General features: G+C 35.5%; 2 protein-coding genes across 2 annotated transcripts in view; both read left to right on the forward strand.

Moving 5' to 3' along the window:
- Positions 1-10043, forward strand: part of c1ql4b (complement component 1, q subcomponent-like 4b) — a 12205-nt gene extending 2162 nt beyond the window's left edge. Inside the window, exon 2 of the mRNA XM_073851863.1 lies at positions 7952-10043. Within this exon, the coding sequence (XP_073707964.1) occupies positions 7952-8131 (180 nt within the window). The 3' untranslated portion in view covers positions 8132-10043. The remainder of the gene's footprint in view (positions 1-7951) is intronic.
- A 1915-nt stretch (positions 10044-11958) lies between these two features.
- Positions 11959-24198, forward strand: part of smarcc2 (SWI/SNF related BAF chromatin remodeling complex subunit C2) — a 24974-nt gene continuing 12734 nt past the window's right edge. The window contains 20 exon segments of the mRNA XM_073851575.1: positions 11959-12074; positions 13980-14099; positions 14197-14282; positions 15731-15812; positions 15918-16010; positions 17726-17795; positions 19152-19221; positions 19318-19393; positions 19588-19832; positions 19955-20079; positions 20158-20214; positions 20516-20553; positions 21768-21898; positions 22029-22100; positions 22183-22296; positions 22382-22535; positions 22699-22815; positions 23365-23427; positions 23635-23893; positions 24040-24198. The exon segment at positions 24040-24198 is cut by the window's right edge and continues 1 nt beyond it. Of these exon segments, the coding sequence (XP_073707676.1) occupies positions 11964-12074; positions 13980-14099; positions 14197-14282; positions 15731-15812; positions 15918-16010; positions 17726-17795; positions 19152-19221; positions 19318-19393; positions 19588-19832; positions 19955-20079; positions 20158-20214; positions 20516-20553; positions 21768-21898; positions 22029-22100; positions 22183-22296; positions 22382-22535; positions 22699-22815; positions 23365-23427; positions 23635-23893; positions 24040-24198 (2242 nt within the window). The 5' untranslated portion in view covers positions 11959-11963.

Here is a 24198-nt window from a genome sequence, read left to right on the forward strand (position 1 = left end):
AATAATTTTCAAGGTTCTTTTCAGATGGAAATCTAATTTAAGAACTGCTGCGCAATTTGATTTAGTTAAAGGGCAAATTCGGACCGTTTTTGAACTGTAATATTAGATCAAAAGTTACCCAAACTGACTTTATGAGTAATCACAATATTTATACTAAAAGCTGTTACTCATTTTGTCTCATAGAGGAGCAGAATGTCTCTGCTACTCATATACTAAAACATTTTATTGCTGAATATACAGTAGCTCATGCGCTGCAGGCCAAATCCAAGACTGCTCGGGATTCAACACAGCCTCCATTAAGTGGAGGACGAGATGCGGAAAGTGAGAAGATGAGGAGAGTAAGCTTCAGCAGTGTATGGCATGCTGTATTGCATATATTGTCATTCCAGTGATCTCCTCTTGTGCTAAATCATTCATGTCTTTAAGATGAGATTCCCTCTTTTCCACCTGGGCCACACACAAACACTCACACAGAGTCACACTCTGCCAAATGTCTATCACTGCCCTCATTAATTATCTCTCCCCTTAGCTAAATTATTTAACCCATCTCAAGGTCCTCTCAAAGCATTCTCACAAACATCCGCACATTTCACTCTTAAAGGGACGGTTCACTCAAAATGAAATTTATTTAAACTCATTTCGTTCCAAACTATTTTGGACACCGACTTTCAATGTATTGACACAAACAGTTCCGTCCACAAATAAAGCCAGTTTTTAACGACATAAGGGTGAGAAAATGTCAGGACTTTTCATTCTGAAATGGAAGCTGTTGGAAAACCTCCCCATGCCACTGTTGTTTTAGGTTTAGATCAATATTTACACTATATTTATTTTACCTATTTTAAAATGAAAAAGGCAAAGCGAAATCAAAAAACGGTGAGCCCACCCAAACGAGCAGGGCGTGCGAAGGGAGGCGGTAAGACGGTGTGGGATGATAGAGAGATGAACGGAGGAGAGGAAGATGGATGGCTAATCAGAGGAGAGCCGACAGAGAGGTCGGGAGAAAGTGTTACTGCGAGGCCAGAGACACAGACAGCATCAGATCAGTGTAAGTAAGATAGATGAGCAAAACGACAGAAAGTGTGAGCGCATGTGTAAGTGAGAGAGAGAACGAGAAAGGGCTGCTGACCTCATTGCAGGTCATAGATTTGCACGAGATGATACTACAAACGCAGTCTATGATTTTCTCTCTAATACAGGTAGATTCCAACACACTGTAACTGCAGTGAGATTGTGGCAGTTTGTTTTATTTTTAGAGAGCTCTGAATATTAATGTATTTGTGAAATGCCACTTATTAGCTGAAGTTGGCCCGTCGTGGCAGGGATAGATTGCATGGGGCTGAATAAGAAACGAAAACAGCATCCTGAGGGGTGCAGCAGGGAGCGCAACGTCCACAAATTAATGTCACTCAAGTAGAATACCCAGCCAATTTGTTCTCATTACAAATTCGATTAATTAATTCAGTAATTGATCTTGGCCATGTAAACATGTCTCTTCTCATCCCACTGTACGACTAGCTTTTACTTTGGGTTCATCCTTAGCACTTCACCTCTGTCTCTCTCGAAAATCTCTCCCTGTTCGTGGTCTCGTCAGAGTAACGCGGCACTAATTAAGGTGTGATGCAGAGAAGTTGTTAGAAAAGCCTCGAACATCCTGTCAATTACACAGCAGCTAATGAGTTTACATCCTCCAGTTAATTAATTAATATAGTTAATGAGGTAATCCCACAGTACCTTGACAGGTTTTTGCAGCTGTTGCAATAGACACTTGTACACCCCTTTTCCATGTTTACGGATCTGCGCTTTCTCCATCTCTTGTTTTTTTTCTTTTGTATCTCTAACTCTCATTTCCTGTGCTTTCACTGCCCTTTGAATGGACAAAAGGTCGATCTAATACAAACTCTGAGATCACGTCAGTGTTTGTTTGAGAGGAGGCCCATTCAAGAGAGGACATACTGTACAGAACATACATATATGAACCTGCAGCATTCAAGGCACTTACATTCTCAAGTATAGCCATTTTTACCAGTTAAAGGACGTACTGAGAAACACACACCTGGAGCCTTTAACCTTGAGGCAGGACTGTAAAAAGACACTGAGAACAGAAGAATTATGGTAGCCCTATGATAAATCTGTTTGAAATCTTTGTGGCAAACAATTTGGCACATTCATTTCACGGATGTAGGTTCACACCGCAGTTCAACAAAGATTTTTGTAACAATCCAGTAAGATTTTTGTTTGCGCAATGAGTCTGACAGCAGCCTGTGCTCCACACAGAGATCTGATCTCATCATTATCCAGTCTGTCAGGAATGACATGAAGAAACAGAACAAACTGAGACAGACTAAATCCAGAAGAACTGTGGCAACATCTCCAAGATGCTTCAAGAAACCTACCTGCAAAGCTACAGTACTGTTAAAAGTTTTTGGCACTGTTGCTGTAAAATGAGCATACTGTCAAAAATAATGTCATAAATACATTTTATTAATTAACTTCTATTAACTACATTAAATCAACATTTAGTGTGACTATCGTTTGTGTTTAAAGCAGCTTTTGCCCTAGATGCACTTGCGCATGGTTTTTCAGGTAGCTTTGCAAGTAGGTCTCTTGAAACATCCCGGAGACGTTGCCACAGTTCTTCTGGATTTAGTCTCAGTTTGTTCTTCATGTCATGTTCAGTATGTTTCTTCATACCATTCCAGACAGACTGGATGGTAATGAGATCATATCTCTGTGTGGGCACACTATAGCAAAATATATAAATAACTGACTTATAAACATTTTTTAGCTGGTGAAAACACTAGTGTTCTAATCATTTTGGCCACCACTGTATTTGTAAAAATTAAAAGTACTTGCATCAGACAAGTGAAGTGCTACTTCAAGTATAAAACCAGTCATACATGGAGCCCTGCAGTCATATAACCAATTAGCCTCTTAAATGTTACTCAGAGACAGGGGATTTGTATGAATACAAAATTACAGGAGATAAATGGCTCATTCATGAATTCATAAATCACAGCGTTAACCTTTAGCAATGGAGAACATGATATATTTTGAGGTTACACATAGCCACATGGCCTCTGTGTATGCAAGAGGACTGACATTCTAATTTTTATATATATATATATATATATAGTCATGAAACTTTATGAATATTTTGTACAGCACAGCTTAAAAGTCATGACCCTGGAACACAAAAGCAGTCTTAAGTAGCACAGGTATATTTGTAGCAATAGCCAACAACACACTGTATGGATCAAAATTAATGAAATTTCTTTAATGGCAAAAATAAATAGGATATTAAATAAAGATCATGTTCCATGGAGATATTTTGTAAATTTCCTACTATAAATATATCAAAATTTTTGATAGCAATATACATCGCTAGGAACTTGATTTGGACAAATTTAAAGGTGATTTTCTCAATAATTCGATTTTTTTGGCATATTCAGATTCCAGATTTTTAAATAGTTGTATCTCGACTAAATATTGTTTCGACTAAGCTTATGTATTCAGCTTTCAGATGATGTATAAATCTCAACATATAAAAAAAAAAATACCCTTATGACGTTTTTGTGGTACAGGGTCACATTTATGAATTGCCAAGCAAAATACAAAGAAACATTATTTTTAAAGACATTCTAGAAAAAAATAAATTATAATAATAAATTTAAAAGCAGCTGTAAGGCCTATGCCATGTGTAGTTTATTTTATTGGCTTTCATAAAAGTCAAATAAAATAAATTACGCCACAACCACGGAAAATAAATTAGGTTCACTACCAATCATTTGTGTATTTCTGTGTATTATTTTCACTGAGCATAATATTTGGTTCTTGAATTTATTTAACAAATATGTTTGCATTATCATCAGGCTTTTTCTGTCAGAAACTGTTAAAACCGAAACCCTGCTATTTAATCTGATAACGTGTCGTTGAAATCACTGGGGGGAAACAACACAATGCACATGCTAGCTAAATCTCTCTATTTCACTCTCTCTCTCTCACACACACACACACACACACACACACTTAATACTTGGTGACTCCATTTGACCGGTGGTCTGTACGAGGCTCCGTTTATTGTGATACAGTGGAGTTATTGAGGAGTGGGCCCCATTAGGAGCAACAGCCGAGCCACTGCGCCGGGCAATTACCGAGCCAGCGAGGCCCCGACGCAGCCCCAGGCCTCCCGCGGGAGCTGCCACCTCGCGCCGTTAATCAATCCGATTTAGACTGGACAGGGACACGCGCCAACACGAGACGCGCAGTGGAGACACGCGCGTGACCTGCATTTTATTACGATTCCAGCAGAAAAAAAGATGGATGGATGGTGCAAGGAATGAACAGATACGGGGGAAGAGGTGCTGGGAAAAGAAAGATGAGGGGAAGACAGGGATAATTAATGAGTAGATGTGAGAAGAATTAAGCACAACTCCAGAAAATGTCGATCACTTGGAGACGCGACTGAAATACATTTGTAAAACATTCTTCAGAAGAAAAAAGTATAGTATTGTGAGTAATGTAGAATTTAAAAAAAACATAAATATTTTATAGATATGGTAGCAGACCTTAGTGAGCAGTGAGAATTAAATACGTTTTGAGTTATAGGATACTCATTAATTATACACAGGATTGGAAGCCTTAATTATGCTTTGATTCTTACATATAGTAAGATCATGCATTAATTAGCAGTGCGAAATTAGGCTTTGGTCGAAGCTTTATCCACCTTATTTTTTCCTGTAAGAGTGGGTGCAGACATTTTAAGATTTTATGTGTGAGGCTTCCGGTCTCATTCGCATCCAGCTGTTGTTAGCTGCTTGATTTTGCAAACTGGTGTGTCCTACTATTTGTGACCCTGGACCACAAAACCACAAAAGTCATAAGAGTCAATTTTTTGAAACTGAGATATACATCATCTGAAAGCTGAATAAATAAGCTTTTCATTGATGTATAGTTTGTTAGGATAACAATATTTGTTCGAAATACAACTATTGGAAAATCTGGAATCTGAGGGTGCAAAAAAAATCGAAATATTGAAAATATCACCCTTAAAGGTATTAAAATTGAAGTTCTTAGCAATGCCTAATACTAATCAACAATTAAGTTTTAATATATTTACGGTAGGAAATGTACAAAATATCTTCATTGAACATGATCTTTACTTAATATCCTAATGATTTTTAGCATAAAAGAAAATTGAATTATTTTGATTCATACAATGTATTGTTATCTATTGCTATATAAACCCGTGCTACTTACGACTTATGGTTTTGTGGTCCAGGGACATATATTATTTTAATAAATTATCTTAATTATGAACACAGTGGTTTGTAGTGCAAACAGTTTTACCCTTTACTGCACTTTGTTATTCTTCTCGCTATTTCCCTACAGCGGCTAATAAACCAAAAGTCTCGCACATTCACAAAAAACGGCTTACTTCCGCATTAAAAAATAAGGTGGATAGACATTAATCAGTGTTTTGACCTGTATTGTTTGAGACAGATGTGTTTATTTTAATGCTGATTAAAAAATAAGTGGCATACAGTGGCATGCAAAACAACATTTCTCACATTATCACAGTTTATTCACTATACACTCTTAAAATTAAAGGTGCTTCACGATGCCATTGAAGATCCTTTTTTGTCTAAATGGCTCCATAAAGAACTTTAAACATCTCAAGAACCTTTCTGTTTTACAAAAGGTTCTTTGTGGCGAAAGAAGGAATTCAAAAAAGTATGAAAGAGATGGTTCTTTAAAAAACCTTTGACTGAATGGTTCTTTGTGGAACCAAAAATGGTTCTTCTATGGCATCGCTTGAAAAACCTTTTAAAGCACCTGTATTTTTAAGAGTGTAGTTTAGAAAATGGCAATAAAACATGACAAGAACTCAGAGTTAAACTGTGTCAGAACAAATTAATCTTAATAATCACAAATAAATTACAGTCAAACCAAAATGTATTCAGACACCTTTAAAATTTCTCACATTATAACAGATTATTTGTTATAGTTTAGAAAATGGTAATAAAATATGACAAGAACTCAAGAGTTAAACTATGTTTGAACAAATTCATCTTGATAATGTCAGATAGCGTTGATAGAAAGGTATGTAAAAAACATGGTCAGGTCAAAGTGTCAAATCAAATTTTTGGTCCCAAATTTTTATAACTTTTACAGGTAGTCCACTGTATGAAGTAATCATTTTTGGAGGTTATCCTCACATAAATGAACTATAGTGTCCTGCACCCATAGTAAAAGAAATAAAAAAAATTATATCTGGTGTCTGAATAATTTTTGGTTTGACTGTATGCGAAAGAAATAGTATTATATGAGTTTAACAATTTAACAAATTACTACGTTTGTGAACGACTGAAGACCACAGTGTTTAACAGCCTTTCCAATGAATTACACACCACACACATACAACACACAGATCAATAAGCCTTATTCCCTCGGACCTTGGTCTGTCTTGGTCTTTTGTTCTCTCTCTCTGTTCTGTGTATCCCTTAGGACACTTAGGTCTTAGGAAGGAGATGAGAAATCATAAGACAGACTGTTTGTAAGAGAGAGAAAGATTGCCAGTTTCCAGTGAGGTTAAAGGATTTAATGGCATCTGCTTACTGACAATGGGTAGAAACAGACAATGACATTAAAGCTGTTATTCACTGAACACTTACAATCAATTATAGTAATTTTTATTTTATTTTTTTTACTAGTGGGTGGAGGACACTATAGTTCATTTATGTGAGGATAGCAAAATAATGTAAACTGTGACATATTACACCCAAAAGTTCTTCATTCAAAATTAAATTTGACACTTTGACCTAACCATGTTTTGTTACATACCTTTCTATCAAAGTTATCTGACATTATCAAGATGAATTTGTTCTGACACAATTAAACTTGAGTTCTTGTCATATTTTATTACCATTTTGTAAACTATAGCAAATAAAATGTTATACTGTCAGTGTTGTTTTCGTCAACGATGACGATGACGAAATCATTTTGTTGACGCCACTTTTTTTCATGACGATAACGAGACGATGACGAGATAAAAATGGCTCGTTGATGACTAAAACATGACGAGACGTGTGTGAGTTTTCGTTGACGAGAATAGACGAAAATGTTAGTGGGTGGTCCGTCAGACGTTTAAAATGCATGACATTTCCGCTTATTGTGCATGCCAATTAAAACTTAAAAAGTATCTGACGCTATGGCAAGCCGTTTTAGCATTAAATACTCTTTGCTATACTAGTATGGCAAGCCGTTTTAGCATTCCATCCTTGTTTGTCTTTTATGTTCTAAAACATTCCTTCATTATTGTAATTATTGGTGAAAATAGTCGATCCGGAAGCTCACATTGTGTTGAACTATAGATCTGCTATTTTCAGAACTTATAAGTGACACTACCCAACAGCAAAATACTTACTGACCTACATTAATTTGTTAAAAGACTACTTTTTTCCCTTTTTTTGACTAAAACTAGACTAAAACCTTTTTGACTTTTCGTCGACTAAAACTAGACTAAAACCTTTTTGACTTTTCGTCGACTAAAATTGGACTAAAACTATCACATATAGAAGTTACTAAAATTTGACTAAAACTAAGAAGCATTTTAGTCCAAAAGACTAAGACTAAATCTAAGATGGTTGTCAAAAACAACACTGTATACTGTAAGAAATGTTGAAGGTGTCAGAATAAATTTTGGTTTGACTGTAAATCATTTGTGATTATCAAGATGAATTTGTTCTGACAGTTTAACTCTTGAGTTCTCATCATATTTTGTTACCATTTTCTAAACTATAGCGAATAAACTGTGATAATGTGAGAAATAAATAAAAAAGGTGTCTGAATGAATTTTGGTTTGATTCTCCTCATTCCTCCCCTGATTATGATGATTTACTCCTTGTATTCAACATTAAAACCATTTTTTCTCTCTCGTTCTGTCTCTCAGGTGAGGGCCAGTGCGATCGCTCAGGACGCGGATCAGAATTATGACTACGCCTCTAACAGTGTGATCCTTCATTTAGATGTGGGAGATGAGGTCTGCGTGCAGCTGGATGGCGGAAAAGTGCATGGAGGAAACACCAACAAATACAGCACATTCAGCGGCTTTCTCATCTATCCCGACTAACAAATACACACAAATACAAATATATTCTCACATATTTAACACCATCACATCAGGCTGATTGATAGGCGACAACATTACATACAAGCGATATAACGTGATATAACTTAGAGAAAACACTCCAAAATTAAACGTTAAGACTGAGAGTTTCTGATTATGGTCAAAAAGTCAACAGCATTGGCAAGCCATTTTACTTTCCTAATATGATGTAAAACAGGAAATGTGGTCTGTCTATAAGTTCCATTAAAATTAGTTTTAAGCATAAGCCTTAATAAATTTAATTTAAAGTGAAAAATAATCGAATGAAGTATTACAACAACAAAATTCTCTGAAAACAAATCTAAACAGCTAAAAAAAAGAGATACTAATTTAAAAAAGACAAATCAGTGTAACTAACCTATAAACCATATATAATAATGTGCACAGATTAATTGATCACAATAACACCATGAATCTGAATTAAGAAAGTAAATATGTGACCCTGGACCACAAAACGAGTCAAAAGGGTCTTTTTTATTGAAATTTGGCAACTATTTGAAAATCTGGAATCTGAGGGTGCAAAAAAAATCTAAAGATGGAGAAAATCGCCTTTAAACTTGTCCAAATGAAGTTCTTAGCAATGCATATTACTAATCAAAAATTCTGTTTTGATATATTTACGGTAGGAAATATCTTTATGGAACATGATCTTAACTTAATATCCTAACGATTTTTGTCATAAAAGAAAAATCTATAATTTTGAGCCATACAATGTATTTTTTGGATATTGCTACAAATATACCCACACTGTAAAAAGTTTTCACCAGATTAAACTTAAAAACTTAAGTTTAGCAGCTGCTTTAAAATTTTAAGTTAAATCGACTTAAAACTACAAGTCATTTTAACTCATTACAATAAAATGAGTTGATTTAACTTGTGAGTTGAAATGATTTAAGTTGTTTTAACTTAACATTTTAAGGCAGCTGCTAAACTTAAGTTTTTAAGCTGAAACAGGTGAAAACTTTTTACAGTGCATGCTACCTGCGGGTATATATGTGGTTTTGTGGTTCAGGGTCACATATGCTTTTTTATTTTCAAATTTGATGTCATGTTGACTTAAATCAAGTTGTAGACGCTTTGTATTGACGTGTATTGCTAACAGTCATCTTGCTCTGCCCTGTTGAAAAAAACAGCATAAGCTGGTCCTTAGTTGGTCATGATCTGGTTTAAGCTGATCCTGAGCTGGTCCTGAGGAGCTAGTTGCTCAAACCAACTGCTATGTTTCAAACATACCTAACCAGCATATGCTGTGTTTTTTTCAACAGGATGGTCATGGTGTATTTGCTACTTTTAAGGTAATTACCTTGAAACTTGAGAAACATGTAGGCCTAGTCTTATTTTTTTTTAATTCTGCGCCCACCAATGGTGAACCGAATGTTTATTTAGTTGATACTTTTAATGTAAATTCCCTAAATCACAGTGTCAGGCTTTTTCCAATTAACACTATTACAGTATGCTGTGTGCAAAGCTCATCCACTAGGCTCAAAAGTAACTACCTTTAAAGATTACCCAGAATTATCTTGTTGCATTTTACTACTGTAGATCACCATTCTCCCTCTGCATCATGTGTATGTGTGTGCATAACTTGGAAAAGGCTATAAGCATTTCATGGCATGGAAACTATGTTTTAACCTCTATGTCTACTAAGTATGTACACTGTGTTTATACTGGAGGAACTATGAGACTATGTGTGTATGTGTATGTATGTGTGTGTGTGTGTGTGTGTGTGTGTGTGTGTGTGTGTGTGTGCATGTATCAGCAATGTATGTGATTCACATATGTGTCCATATCAATATAAAGTGAAAGAAAATTTACTTCTAAATATTTGACTTGTAGATTGATTGCTGTTGTAAAGCCTTGCGGTTGTGTAATTAATCATTATTATAGAATTTTATTCTGGCATGTTAAAGACTACATGCTGTAAATAAAAAATATATAGAAACACTTTCATGTCCATCTTTCCTTCAACTCGCCTTCTATTTTTAATTAAAGCTGTGCATTTGACGATCTAGGTGGTTTATTTCGATTAAGTGTGTGTTTGAACAGCCTGAAGGCACGAAGGCCAGGCAATCTACTTAACTAACCAACATATAATCAATACATACCTACATCCCAAATATGAAACTGAGCTATAACTCTCATAAAAAGAGAAAGCCATTAATATAGATTTAAATCAAGAACACAATTAGTTGTTAGCAAAAAAAAAAACGCACTCTCTTTCCCAAACATACCACTAATTAGTCAGTATACCCATTGACAGTGTTGATTACTATTCACTGTGCCTCACACACACAACCAGACGCCGACACATTTCCTTGGTAATGAGGGGAGATAGATGGCTGGGCATCCTTTGAAGGACAATAGTAAAAAGGTCAAAGAGATTGGCTAGACAGCAACACCAACACTCTCTAAAATTATGATAACTCTGACAGAAACAAGGTTAGGAAGGAGAAAGTTTCACTGTTTGTCAATCTACACTGACACTGCAGGTCTTTACAACTCGAATTTCTCGTGTACGCAACACCTCACAATCACACTCTAAGATGTCATCTGAGAAAGATTCTCACAAACACATCCTCTAAATAGACACGAACATGAAAAGTTATCTATACTTTTTACAATCCCTGTTAAAAAAAAAATAGACACACAATAGAACATTTGTAATGGTTTTACTGGTTATAATGAGACTTGTATTGGTTTTAACTGAAACTATAATGGACTATGTGGGTTTCTACTGGTAATTGGTCACCTTCTATTGGTGGCTTGTAAGAAATACTAAATCCACATGGAATATGTCTCAAAACACACTACATTTTAATGGTTTTAATGAATAAAATTGGTGGTTTGCACTGTTTGGAATTAAAGTACTATTCGTTTTTTGTTTTTCAGCAGGGATGTGCAAATTTAAGACAGACATCAGTAGATAGATAGATAGATAGATAGATTTTGGCTATTGCTACAAATATACCCGTGCTACTTATGGGTATATATGTGGTTTTGTGGTCCAGCGACGTCAATTTGACGTCAATTGTTTATGGTCAGCTCTGGTAGCTAAGTTTAGGAAAAGTCAGAAGATATCATCCTGATACTTCTTAAGCATCTTAAGCATGTTTATTGGCTATTAAACAGGCATATCGTGAGATACTATTTCAGGCCACATGTTTATAAGTCACTACCGAAAAACTAGCCCTAAGAGGGAGCTTTAAAAGCACTTTATTTTAGACAACAACACCACCTATTGGATACTTTTAGGTATTGCTATTTCTGCAAAAATTAGACTTGAACTTGAAAAGTTCGAGATGCTCAAGCAAGCTCAAGTGCATCCAGTTTAAGAACACCTTTATACATTTATGGGATGATGAATGACACGTTTGGTTGTTGTTCATTATGACTAACCATTCAAAATTACTTACCGTTTGCTATTATATATATAAATATTGTTGAGCGTTGAAAAATATAGTGGTTCGGGTCATCTGCCGTTACAATTTGAAAATATGAGGCTAATTGTTTGAGGGCTATCAAGTTTACTACTGTATGAGGACTACAGCATTGTATTGTGCAAAGCTCAATGTGATTTTAGTATTTGAGGAGGGGGATGGGATGCCGGGAAGACACTGGCCACCGTTGTCCGCCATTTTGGTTCAAGATTTTCCAAAGCTGCAATGGAAGCGCAAGCCTATAATTTGAGCCAGAATGGGGGTTGTTTCATCTCCATCGACTGCTACTTTCGTCTTTTCTAGCAAAAACAAATGAACGCCAGGGGGCGGTGGGTGGCAAAACTTTCGAGCAGACAAAGATGGCGGTACGGAAGAAAGACGGCGGCCCGAATGTAAAATATTTCGAAGCGTCTGATACCGTCTCGCAGTTCGACAATGTCCGGGTTTGGCTGGGCAAGAATTATAAAAAGGTACTATTCGTTTATTTGTAACCAACGCGAACGGTCATTGAGATATTTGTGCAGGAAAGGGCAGACTCGAGGCGGGTAGGCAGAAAGGAGAGGGGAGGGCAGGAAAGGAGATGGGGAGAAATCCAGCTGTTTAAAATCCACAGTCTGACGCGTCTCAGACAATAGAAGATGCTGGACGCGCGTCTTGAGAAAAGTCTTAAGACGTGCCTAAGAATTGGCTTTATTTGAAATATTTGGTGTCGTTTCCACATCTCTGGATAGTCATTTGACCTTATCTTATAGGTTTTTATGAATGGCCTTTCTTTTTTATACAAGGAAAGGCCAGCTCGTGTAACGGGGCTGCGGTACTGGCAGCGCAAGTGCGCGAATCCAGATGTGCAGCCAAATCCGCCTCCCGCGCTGTGTATGTAAAAACAGCAATGTGTTACAGACGATGACAAATTCACAGTCGGATGTGAGGAATATTTTTTTTCTTTTCATTTGCAACAATTTACCCGTGGGAAGTACTTGATACGTTGAAACAATGTGGAACCGGCTATAGTGTGCAAGAAAGTCTAATTTCCCGCTAATGAAACCCCCTTAAGCAGCATATACATTAAATGGTCAAGGTTTTTTATATATGATGTAAAGAAAGAAATTCCTTACGTATAAAACGTGTTTTAATATAAACCTTATTTTAATGAATCAATGTATTGACATTCACGGAATTATCATTGCTTAAATAATATAAAATTAAGGTTTGAAAAATGAATAGAAACGAAATGAACGAAAACTGAAAATATAAATGAAAATACGAATCTCTAAATTATAAAATATATGTTCTGTCATGACTATAGACTACAGCCTTCGTTCTTTCACTTTTATGTAATTTTGAAGTACTGATGTTAGCTTTTAAAATGTCAAGTGATGTAGATTGTGGTAAATGTAGATTTTATCCTTAGTGGTCGAGCAATATTGTGGCCAGTGTAAGGTTTTGGATCATTTACCTGGTAAATTGTTTTTTGCATTAGCATTTTTATACAATTTAATTATTGCAATGGTCACTAAATGTCCAAAATTAACACTTACGCTAATGCTTTTTAAAGAAGTCTCTTCTGCTCACTAAGCCTGTATTTATTTGATCCAAAGTACAGCAAAAACAGGAAAAATCTGAAATATTTTTACTATTTAAAATAACAGTTTTCTATTTGAATATATTGTAAAATGTAATTTATTCCTGTGATTTCAAAGCTGAATTTTTAGCATCATTACTTCAGTATGTGATCCTTCAGAAATCATTCTAATATTACACATTTTTTTCAGGTTTCTTTGATGAACGGCATAGTTCAGAAGAACAGCATTTATCTGAAATAGAAATCTTTTGTAAAATTATAAATGTCTTTATCATTACTTTTTCATCAATTTAAAGCATCCTTGCTAAATAAAAGTATTAATTTCTATAATTTCTTTCCCAGAAAAAAATACCCACTGAAAGCTTTTGAATTGTAAAGTGTATAATGTTACAAAAGCTTTTTATTTCAGATAAATGCAAATCGTTGGATCTTTCTATTCCTCAAAGAATCCTGAAACAAATCTACTCAACTGTTTTAAGTATTGATACCTAAATCAGCATATTAGAATGATTTTGATGCTGAAATGATGCTGAAAATTTCAGAATATATTCAAATAGAAAGCAGTTATTTTAAATAGTAAGAATAATTCACAATATTATTGCTTTTTCTGTACATTGGATCAAATAAATGCAGGCGTGGTGAGCAGAAGAGTGTAATAACATTATTGTTATTGGCTAATGCAGATAATATTAGAATGGTCAAATACTCACTGATTGATACTGACTGTGACTAGTCCATATATATGTTCCTTTTATTATGGTGTTAGCATCTAAATGTTCTCTGTTCTTCCTAGTATATTCAAGCAGAGCCCCCCACCAATAAATCTTTGTCGAGCCTGGTGGTTCAGCTGCTTCAGTTTCAGGAGGAAGTGTTTGGCCGGCATGTCAGCAACCCTCCACTCACTAAATTACCGGTACTCACACAATCCTTCTTTCACAATAGTATTGAATCATATGCATTAAAGTAAACAGCATTATAGTGTGCTGATGAAGCTCTCCTCTCACCCTTAGATGAAGTGTTTTTTGGATTTCAAATCGGGAGGAGCTCTGTGTCAAATTCTGGCTGCTGCCTACAAGTTCAAAAGTGATCAAGGATGGTAATTGTCCTCTCTCTACCCCTCTTTTACTCTTTTTTTATTATTTAATTGCCACTATAAATACATACATTCTATGAATTTAATTTGTTTGTAAATTAAACAGAATGTGTGTATGTGTATGTATATATATATATATATATATATATATATATATATATATATATATTAGGGGTGGGCATAGATAAATTTTTTTAATCTAGATTAATCTAGATTAAATCTTGGAATTAATCTAGATTAATCTAGATTAAAATGGCTAATTCGAATTCTGCTGAAGGCATTCAGAATATGTGTGCTACCCAAATGACTAAAAGTAAGTCTTCGAGAACGGGCCAGGTGGCGCATTAGATCAGGCGCTCATCTCCTGTTTCCAAAATGCATCACAAACTGCTTGACAATTGCATTTACAACATAATTACCTATACAAACTTGTGTAACCAAGTACTTCTGCGCAAAAGGCTGCACGACGTGCGCGTTGCCGTTAAATACACAGACGCGCATGGGCATGGATTTCTGCGTGCATAGTCTTCCATTAAACTGCGTTGCTTTTAGAAGCGTCAATTCAGTTGTTGCATATAGTTTAATGTCTTTATTTCGGGATTATCAAAGTAAATTATAACTCACGTGCCCCAGTAAAAAGGGTCTAGCAACGCACCTGCCCTGAAGCGGCTTCATAGCTGCATCCATGTTTGCACGTCTCATTTGATGTGGTAATTTCACAGAAGTTGAAGACTTGTTCTCGCCCCCTACAGTGCAATTCGACTAGGTATACGTCATCCGCGCTAAAATATAAAGGTGGAAGTCATCATAGTTTACGTAGTTTAGACCCAGCTCCCAACCCAACTTTGAGAATAGATTAACGGCGATATTTTTTTTATCGCCCGATAAGAGTCTCACGTTAACGCAGCACGTTAATGCCGATAACGGCCCACCACTAATATATATATATATATATATATATATATATATATATTATCTTTAAATCAAGTAAAAGTTATACTGTTATGTACATAATGCATTAGTGATTTGCCACATAGCAAGTTTGGAAATTTCAGTACTATTCATTAAAAAAAATCAACAAAATATTCTAGAATGATTATACATTTTCTTCCAAGACTTTCATATATACATCATGTGGACTGCTTAAGTATCTGTTCATTTAAATGTACATTTGCCATTTATTTGAGAAGCCTAATCAGCTGTTGTATAATTTCTCTGACACTTAACCTTATGACACACTTGCCAAGAGAGTCGTGATTCGGCTCCCTCATGGTGTGAATTGCTCCTTATGCTCCTGAATAGATTCTGCATGACATTTTTCCTGCATTTGAACTTTCAGTTAGTGTTTCAATCCTGTCATGTTTAGCACTTAGCAGTCAAGTGCTCATTCAGTGATTGCAGACCAAAAATCAAATAAATACTCATTAGTTGTTCATTTCTGTATCCATCAGGAGGAGATTTGACTTCCAGAATCCTTCAAGAATGGATCGCAATGTTGAAATGTTCATGACTATAGAAAAATCTGTGGTACAGGTGTGTATCAAACACACAATTTCATGCACACACACCGTTTTCCAGTCACTTGCCATTTGTTAGTATGAAATATTGAGTAAAAATTACATTTTTTTTCCTTTGTAGAATAACTGTTTGTCCCGACCTGTGATTTACCTGAGTTCAGAGATAGAGCCCAAGCTACTAGGAAAACTGAAGGACATCATCAAACGACACCAGGTATTTCCCAAAACTATTCTAATTATGGCAAGTCATCTAGTTATGGCTGGATAATATATTATTTGTGGTGTCAAAATTAGCGCTTCTGTCTCTCTTTCTTGACAAGAATAGCATTTTTTTTTCTTTACATCCACATCAAATGGCAGACTTTTCAGCGCTAGTCAAATGAGCGTGTAAATGTTACAGATGACGAGGGAGCTTCAGTAGAACAACAGATCAGATGAGATGTTGTCAGGCCATATGTCAGTAAAAACTAATTTGCCTGTCCTGTCAGCTCTATGTATTATAGCTATACTGTGCTCATAGTACAAATAACATTTCATTTTAAAGTGCGAATTAAACTCTGAGCACGCATGTCAGATCCACGTCACGTTTAGTAGCGGCAGCTCTTAAAGTAATAGCAGCCAAAAAACATAATAACCCAGCTGCTTTGATATCTATTAATCAAAAAACAAAAGAAAAAAAGGAAATCAATAACTTTTGTAGCTTTAAGTATTCGTCTCTATTTAATTTAGCATTTAGTGTTTGATAACTTAAACTTTCTGTATATTTCCTCCTTGCTGAAGGGCACAGGTAAATAATAGGCTTATGTGAAGATTGTTTTCAGTTCACTTAAATTAGAAGCTGTTGTTTTTTAAAGTCTAATAAATAATAAAATTGATAGCTTTCAATTATACTGTAATGTTGAATGGCTGTAGTCAATGGATAAATATCAATTTCTCAAACCTCAATTTCATAGAGACATCAGTAATATTGGCATCAGTGATACTTGCCTTCAGTCATAAAAAAATATTTAACAAATGTTAAAATATACTGTCTTTATGTTGTTTCTACATTAATTTTAAAAGCGTTTTTTTACTAAAACTTAATGTTAGGTGGGATTAATTTCAATTAATCATGAATCATTTCAGAAAAAAATGTGATTAATTAGTTAATTTCGATTGACAGCACTAAGTTCAATAGCCCTAAAACAGCTTAAAAAGTTACTGATAAAATTACTAGGGTTGTAATGATATTATCAATATTGTAATATTGTGATAGCAAAACTGACTTGATATTATCGTGGTCACGTGACAATATGAAACGATATACCGGTCTTCCCTGGCAAAAAGTGTAGTTTTTAAAATGTATTTAAATTTCTTATTCTAACAAAAAAAAAACTTTAAAGTTGTGTTTTGGTCCATTATGCTTTGGCACAGTATCTGTCAAATGAACTAAAACCGAAAGCACAATATGGCTTAATCCCTTTATCAAGTCTTGTTTTCTCTGTGTTTCAAAGCAAAGTGCAGTTTTCCTTCAAAATAAAAGCTCTACTCTCGTTTCCATCAAATATTTTCTGACTTAAATTTTCGTAGTTAAGAACATGGGTTGGAGCTTTTAATTTTGAACTCTCAAGTGCATTAGATAGAATAATTTAACTTTAAAATGTACAAAAATTTAAGTTTTTTTTCAATTCTTTAATTGTTTTTTTTTTAATTATCGCAATAAATATTGTATCGTGGACTTCACAATATTATTGTATTGTGAGATTTTGATACTGTTACATCCCTAAAAATGACTACTAACAAGTAGCAGTTGGTCATATAAAAAATGATCAGTGTTATTTAAAATGTTAATTTTATCTTGGCATGAGAATTGTCGCGTTTTTTAAATTGAAATATTGGTAAAATTTTATTAAATACTTTATATATCAACACCATATTTTGTGTTTGTAGGGGTCTGTGACTGAAGATAAGCTGTCCAGCTCTCATGTAGTGGTGCCTATTCCTGCTAGTCTGGAGGATGGTATGTTCTGCTGTGTTTTTGTAGTGTAAAAATATATGCACATACATGTGTAAGAGTACAAGAGACATAAATACAAAGATAAAAATTGTGCGCCCTCTGTTAATGAAGTAGTTCACTTCCAGAAATTTTTTTTACAGATAATTTACTTACTAATTTACCCCCTTGTCATCCAAGATGTTCATGTCTTTCTTTCTTTAGTCGTGAAGAATTTATGGTTTTTGAGGAAAACATTTAAGGAATTTTCTCCATATAGTGGACTTCTAAGGTGCCCAAGAGTTTGGACTTCCAAAATGCAGTTTAAATGCAGCTTCAAATGGCTCTAAACAATCCCAGCTGAGGAAGATGGGTCTTATTTAGCAAAACGAAAATTTTATTTATACACTTTTTAACCACAAATGCTCATCTTGTCTAGCTCTGCGATGCTGAACTGAACCGGAGTGCACAGAGTACACATGTCCATCACAAAGCTAGACAAGATGAGCATGTGAGGTTAAAAAAAGTATAGAAATTGTAATTTTTTTTTAGAAAATAACTGATCGTTTCGCTAGATAAAACCTAGTCTCAGCCTCATACGTCACATCCACGGAACGTTGGCTAAACGTCCGATGCATATGGTACACTTAACTGGAAACACTTCAGGAATGTCGAAGTCGTCATCTGATTAGTTGAATTTGACCGGATTTCTGGGAGACGCGAGTGTCGCGTTTATTTTCGGTCCGCTGGGAAACAAAGCGCAGACTGATTTACTCAGCGTTTTGCTAAAAGGTCCTTATGCAGACGCCATTGTTGTTATACACATTTGCGACGTTCGCGAACAAATTACTGACTTTCTGCTTGTTCTCCCTCTTCTTCATTATCTTTCAATGCTGGTTATTTCAATGACTGACTTGTTGCACGCCAGTCTGTTGTTGTGGGGGCATTTCCACGCACTGAATCGTGACGCTGAACGAAACAAACTGTGATTGGTTGTTTGACATGTCGATCAAACGGTCTTATGGGCGGGCCTTGGCCAATGAAAGCTGCCATGAATTCCAGACCTTCAGCCGTCAGTCTGAAAGTCTGGCTACGCGAGACTAGATAAAACCCTTCTTCCTCGGCTTAGAGCCCTTTGATGCTGCATTTAAACTGCATTTTGGAAGTTCAAACTTGCAGGCACCATAGAAGTCAACTATAAGGAGATAATTCCTAAAATATTTTCCTCAAATAAAAATGCATTTATGACTGAAGAAAGAAAGACAAACATCTTGGCTGACAAGGGGGTGAGTAAATTATCTGTACATTTTGGGTCTGGAAGTGAACTAATCCTTTAATGGTTGAAAAAGGTTTTCAGTTGGTACATGTGTGTGTGCTTTTCAGAAGAGTGGGTTCGTCCTGTAATGAAGAGAGACAAACAGATGCTGCTACACTGGGGCTACTGGCCTGATAGGTGAGCTCACACACACACACACACACACACACACACACACACTGAGTTCAGGTGTGTATGTGAATGCAGGATTAATGTGTTGTGTTCATGATGCAGTTATGACACATGGATCTCAGCCAGTGAGGTGGAGGCTGCTGTGGAGGATCCGCCCACTGCTGAGAAACCCAGGAAGGTTAGAAACCCCCCCTTACCTCTTTCCATCTGTCTCTGATCCTTTACCTCTCTTCTTCTTTGCCTCTTTTGTCTTGCACATGCTTGGTGTGTCTTTCATGTTTTTTTTTCTTACAATTTCACTAATTAGCTAATGGTTCTGAGGAATTCAGCCACTTATCACCTGACTGTAAGTTTATGTGTTTGTGTGTGTAGGTCCATGCCAAGTGGATTCTGGACCTGGATCAGTTTAATGAGTGGATGAATGAGGAAGACTATGAGGTGGGAGAAGCAGGGCCGAGGAGGAAGAGAATTTCAGCAAAGACACTTACAGATGAAGTGAGCGCTCCAGATGAAAGGAGAGATAAAAAACCCAGCAGTGCCAAAAAAAGGAAGCGCTCCCCGTCTCCATCTCCTACCCCTCCACCTCAGGAGAGCAAGAAGAAAAACACCAAGAAAGGGTATTTTTATGTCATATTTAACTCCTGGAAACTGTGACATTTGTTTCAGAATTTATTTGAGCTTTTTTAAAATTTAAATGTGAACCTTATGTCTTTGCATGGTCCTGTGTATGTATTATCAGGCCCACTACTCCCTACACAAAGTCTAAACGAGGACAGAGAGAGGAAGAACAGGAAGACCTGACTAAAGATTTAGATGAACCCTCACCTGTGCCTGCAGTGGAGGAAGCAACACTACCTAAAACAGGTACATTCACACACATCTAACATTTTTTTACCTAATGAGTTAGTCTAGATTGTCTAACCTTGATGTTTGTGTGTGTAGTGACTAAGAAGGACTCAGATTCTACTCCAGTAAAAGGAGGCACTATGACTGACTTGGGTATGTCTCTACAGTAGCATCTTTCTCTAATACACCTGCCACTCAAACTAACCAAAAGATGAAGTGTGTCTTTTCTGTGCCATTAATGGCACTAAGTGGAATTGCAAAAATAAAGGATGTCACCAAACAGGGATGTACTTACAGCTGTCTGTGCACAGAATAGCAGTGATAAGAGGAAGTATTTTAACATAAAAAGCACACTTCATCTTTCTGTGCTAATTAACACATGTTTTTTCTCTGTACCATGAAGTATATGTGCAAAATTAACTCAACTCTGTTTTTTTTCTGTTATCACACCTAGATGAGCAAGAGGACGAATCTATGGAGACTGTAGGGAAGGTATAGCAGCAAATGAAACACATTACACAGTATTTCTTCTCACATGTTTGGTTTTCACATTTTGTATGTTTAGTTTTATATATATATATATATATATACACAGCTGGATTTGAGACCAAATAATAATCGGGATTTGAGACCAAATAATAATCATAAATATTCTAAAATGCATATTTGCAGCATTTTGATTTTTAATGTATTTTTAAATGCACATTTAATTAAATAATACATAAAAAATTGTGCTGTTCAAACGATTAATCACAATTAATCACATCCAAAATAAAAGTTTTTATTTATATAGTATGTACTGTGTATATTTATTATGTATATATAAAGACACACACATACTGTATATTTACATATATTCATCTAATTTAGATTATAAGTATATTTAATATATAAACATAACATATTTTTCTTATACATGCATGTGTGTGTATTTATACATAATAAATATACATAGTACACACACATGTATATTATGTACACAAACACTTATTTTGAATGCAATTAATCGTTGCCCAGCTCTAATAAAAATACATGTTAATTTAATGTAGATGTATTATTATTAATGATAATTACAATAGTAATTAATACTTAAATTATACTTTAAAAAAATAAAATTATATCTTAAAAATTTGGGAGAAAATGTTAATAATTTTTTTTTTTTTTTTTTTTTTTTTAGTATTTCAAGTTGCATGAACTCATGATTTAATGACATGATTTAACTAGTGATCGTAAAATTTTACAAAATGGTCAATATTTGAATTCATCAAATATCAAATCAAATGTATTTCATAGAGCTGCAAAACGATTAGTCGCGATTATTCGATTCAGAATAAAAGTTTATGTTCGCATACTGTATGTGTGTGTTCTTGGTATATGTGTATATTTATTATGTATATAAATACACTCATATATGTATATATTTAAAAAAATATTTGTATGTATTGTATGCCTTTATTGTATGTAAACACTGGTATATAATTTAAATGATATATATAAATATTTTACATATAAATCTAACATATTTTTCCTTAATATGTATACACATATGTGTGTGTGTTAATATATACGTAATACATATACACAGTACACACACATATAGTGTGCAGACATAAACTTTTATTTTAAATCGATTAATCGCAACTAATCGTTTTGCAGCTCTAGTATTTCATAAGCAGTTTTCATGGTTTGTGTTTGTGTGTTTCTAGGAGGAAGAAGAAGGTTCTCCGAGTGTGAAGGGAGAACCTGTGAAGGGTTCGGACCTTCATGAGGATAATGTCACTGAACAGACCCATCATATCATTATCCCTAGCTATGCTGCTTGGTTTGACTATAACAGGTGCTGTGACTACAAACTTATTCTAATCAAGAATCAACCATTTAAATAGAAAGTGATTGTTTTACTACGCTGTTTTCTCAAGAGTCACAACAAAGTCTTAATGTAACAGTCTGTTTTCTGTCTATTTTAGTGTCCATGCTATAGAGCGCAGAGCACTACCTGAGTTTTTCAATGGGAAGAATAAGTCAAAGACTCCTGAAATGTAAGAATATCTTCTGGTGAACTTTTACACAACTTAAATATGTAATTTGACCTTCTGACCTTCACACTTTGCTGTGTTACAGTTATCTGGCGTACCGTAACTTCATGATCGACACGTACAGACTGAACCCACAGGAGTATTTGACCTCCACAGCTTGCCGTAGGAACCTGGCTGGAGATGTTTGTGCCATTATGAGGTCTGGGAAAAGAGTCTAAAATCTAAAATGCTTAAATTATATATGCATGCTTCTTTTGAGTTTGAAAGTTGTTGTGTGTGAACAGGGTTCATGCATTTCTGGAGCAGTGGGGCTTGATTAACTATCAGGTGGATTCAGAGAGTCGGCCCACTCCTATGGGGCCTCCACCCACCTCACACTTTCACGTGTTGGCAGATACGCCATCAAGCCTGGTACCTCTACAGCCGAAAGCAACCCAGGTAAAGTAAAGCAGTCTGTTACTGCTTAAAAGATTTTTTAAGGCATTACCATATTAACAAGGAAAAAAGTTAAATAAAGTATTTTATTTGATTGACAGCCCCTTTTTTATATATACTTTATTGGTTATCTATCTAAGCTCTTTTTTGTTGTTGTTTCCTCTAGACTTCATCCTCTCAGCAGATGCTGACATTCCCTGAAAAAGTAAAGGACAAACCGGCCGACTTGCAGAACTTTGGGTTGAGGACAGATGTGTACAGCAAGAAGAGCGGCCCAGCTAAAGTAAGAGCCGCCCATCACATTTATCACCTTGGACAACAAAACCAGTCTTAAGTAGCACAGGTATATTTGTAGCAGTAGCCAAAAATACATTGTATGGGTCAAAATGATAAATTCCTCTTTTATGCCAAAAATCATTAGGATATTAAGTAAAGATCATGTTCCATTAAAATAAGATACAAGATATTTTCTACCGTAAATACTTAAAAACATAATTTTTGATTAGTAATATGCATTGCTAAGGACTTCATTTGGACAACTTTAAAGGCGATTTTCTCAATATTTTGATTTTTTTTTTTGCACCCTCAGATTCCAGATTTTCAAATAGTTGTATATTGGCCAAATATTGTCATATACTAACAAACCATACATCAGTGGAAAGCTTATTTATTCATATATAAATCTCTAAATTAAAAAAAAAAACCTTATGACTGGTTTTGTGGTTCAGGGTCACATATGGGGCAGAGAGAATATGACATTGTGTCAGGTTGAAAGGGATTTTGGAATATGAAGTATGAAGATGATTAAGGACCACCTTCTGTCATTCCACAGACTAAAAATGCTGCCAGTGCCACTCGGGAATGGACAGACCAGGAGACGCTGCTACTGCTGGAGGTAAAATATATACATATAAAAGTCAATTATTTCTAGTTATCAGAGATAACAACAGTTGTGCTGATTAATATTTTTGAAAACTTTGGTACATTTTTTTCAGGATTTATTGATCTTTTTAATCCCTGAAAAAAAAAAAAGTCTTCCTGACCCCAAACTTTTGAACAGAAGTGTAAACTCGACTTTTTTGGCTTAACAATTCCTGTTTAGGGTCTAGAGATGTATAAAGATGACTGGAATAAAGTATCGGAGCATGTGGGTAGCCGCACACAGGATGAATGCATTCTCCACTTCCTGCGTCTACCGATTGAAGACCCCTACCTGGAGGACACCTCCTCCTCCCTGGGCCCACTGGCCTATCAGCCAATTCCGTTCAGTCAGGCGGGGAATCCTGTCATGAGTACTGTAGCATTCCTGGCCTCTGTGGTCGACCCTCGAGTGGCTTCCGCTGCAGCTAAATCAGCACTTGGTGAGATAGTTCACACACAAATAGAAATCATCTAATTACCTTTAAAATGACTGTAACTTATTTCCCTGTATATAAAAAGAGCGAATAAGAAGTTAGTGTTTTCAGTTTTTTTACACGAACATCATGTTTCTCTTTTTTATCCTCAGAGGAGTTCTCTCGAATGAAGGAGGAGGTACCAGCTGCGTTGGTGGAGGCTCATGTGCGTCGAGTGGAGGAGGCGGCCAGAGCAAGCGGGAGGCAAGACCCTCTCTACGGCCTGGAGGGTAGCGGCATCGCAGGAACTGGCCTTGAAGATTCTGACAAAC

The sequence above is a fragment of the Garra rufa genome, chromosome 12 (assembly GCF_049309525.1).
Source record: "Garra rufa chromosome 12, GarRuf1.0, whole genome shotgun sequence".
In the NCBI taxonomy this organism is placed as follows: Eukaryota; Metazoa; Chordata; class Actinopteri; order Cypriniformes; family Cyprinidae; genus Garra; species Garra rufa.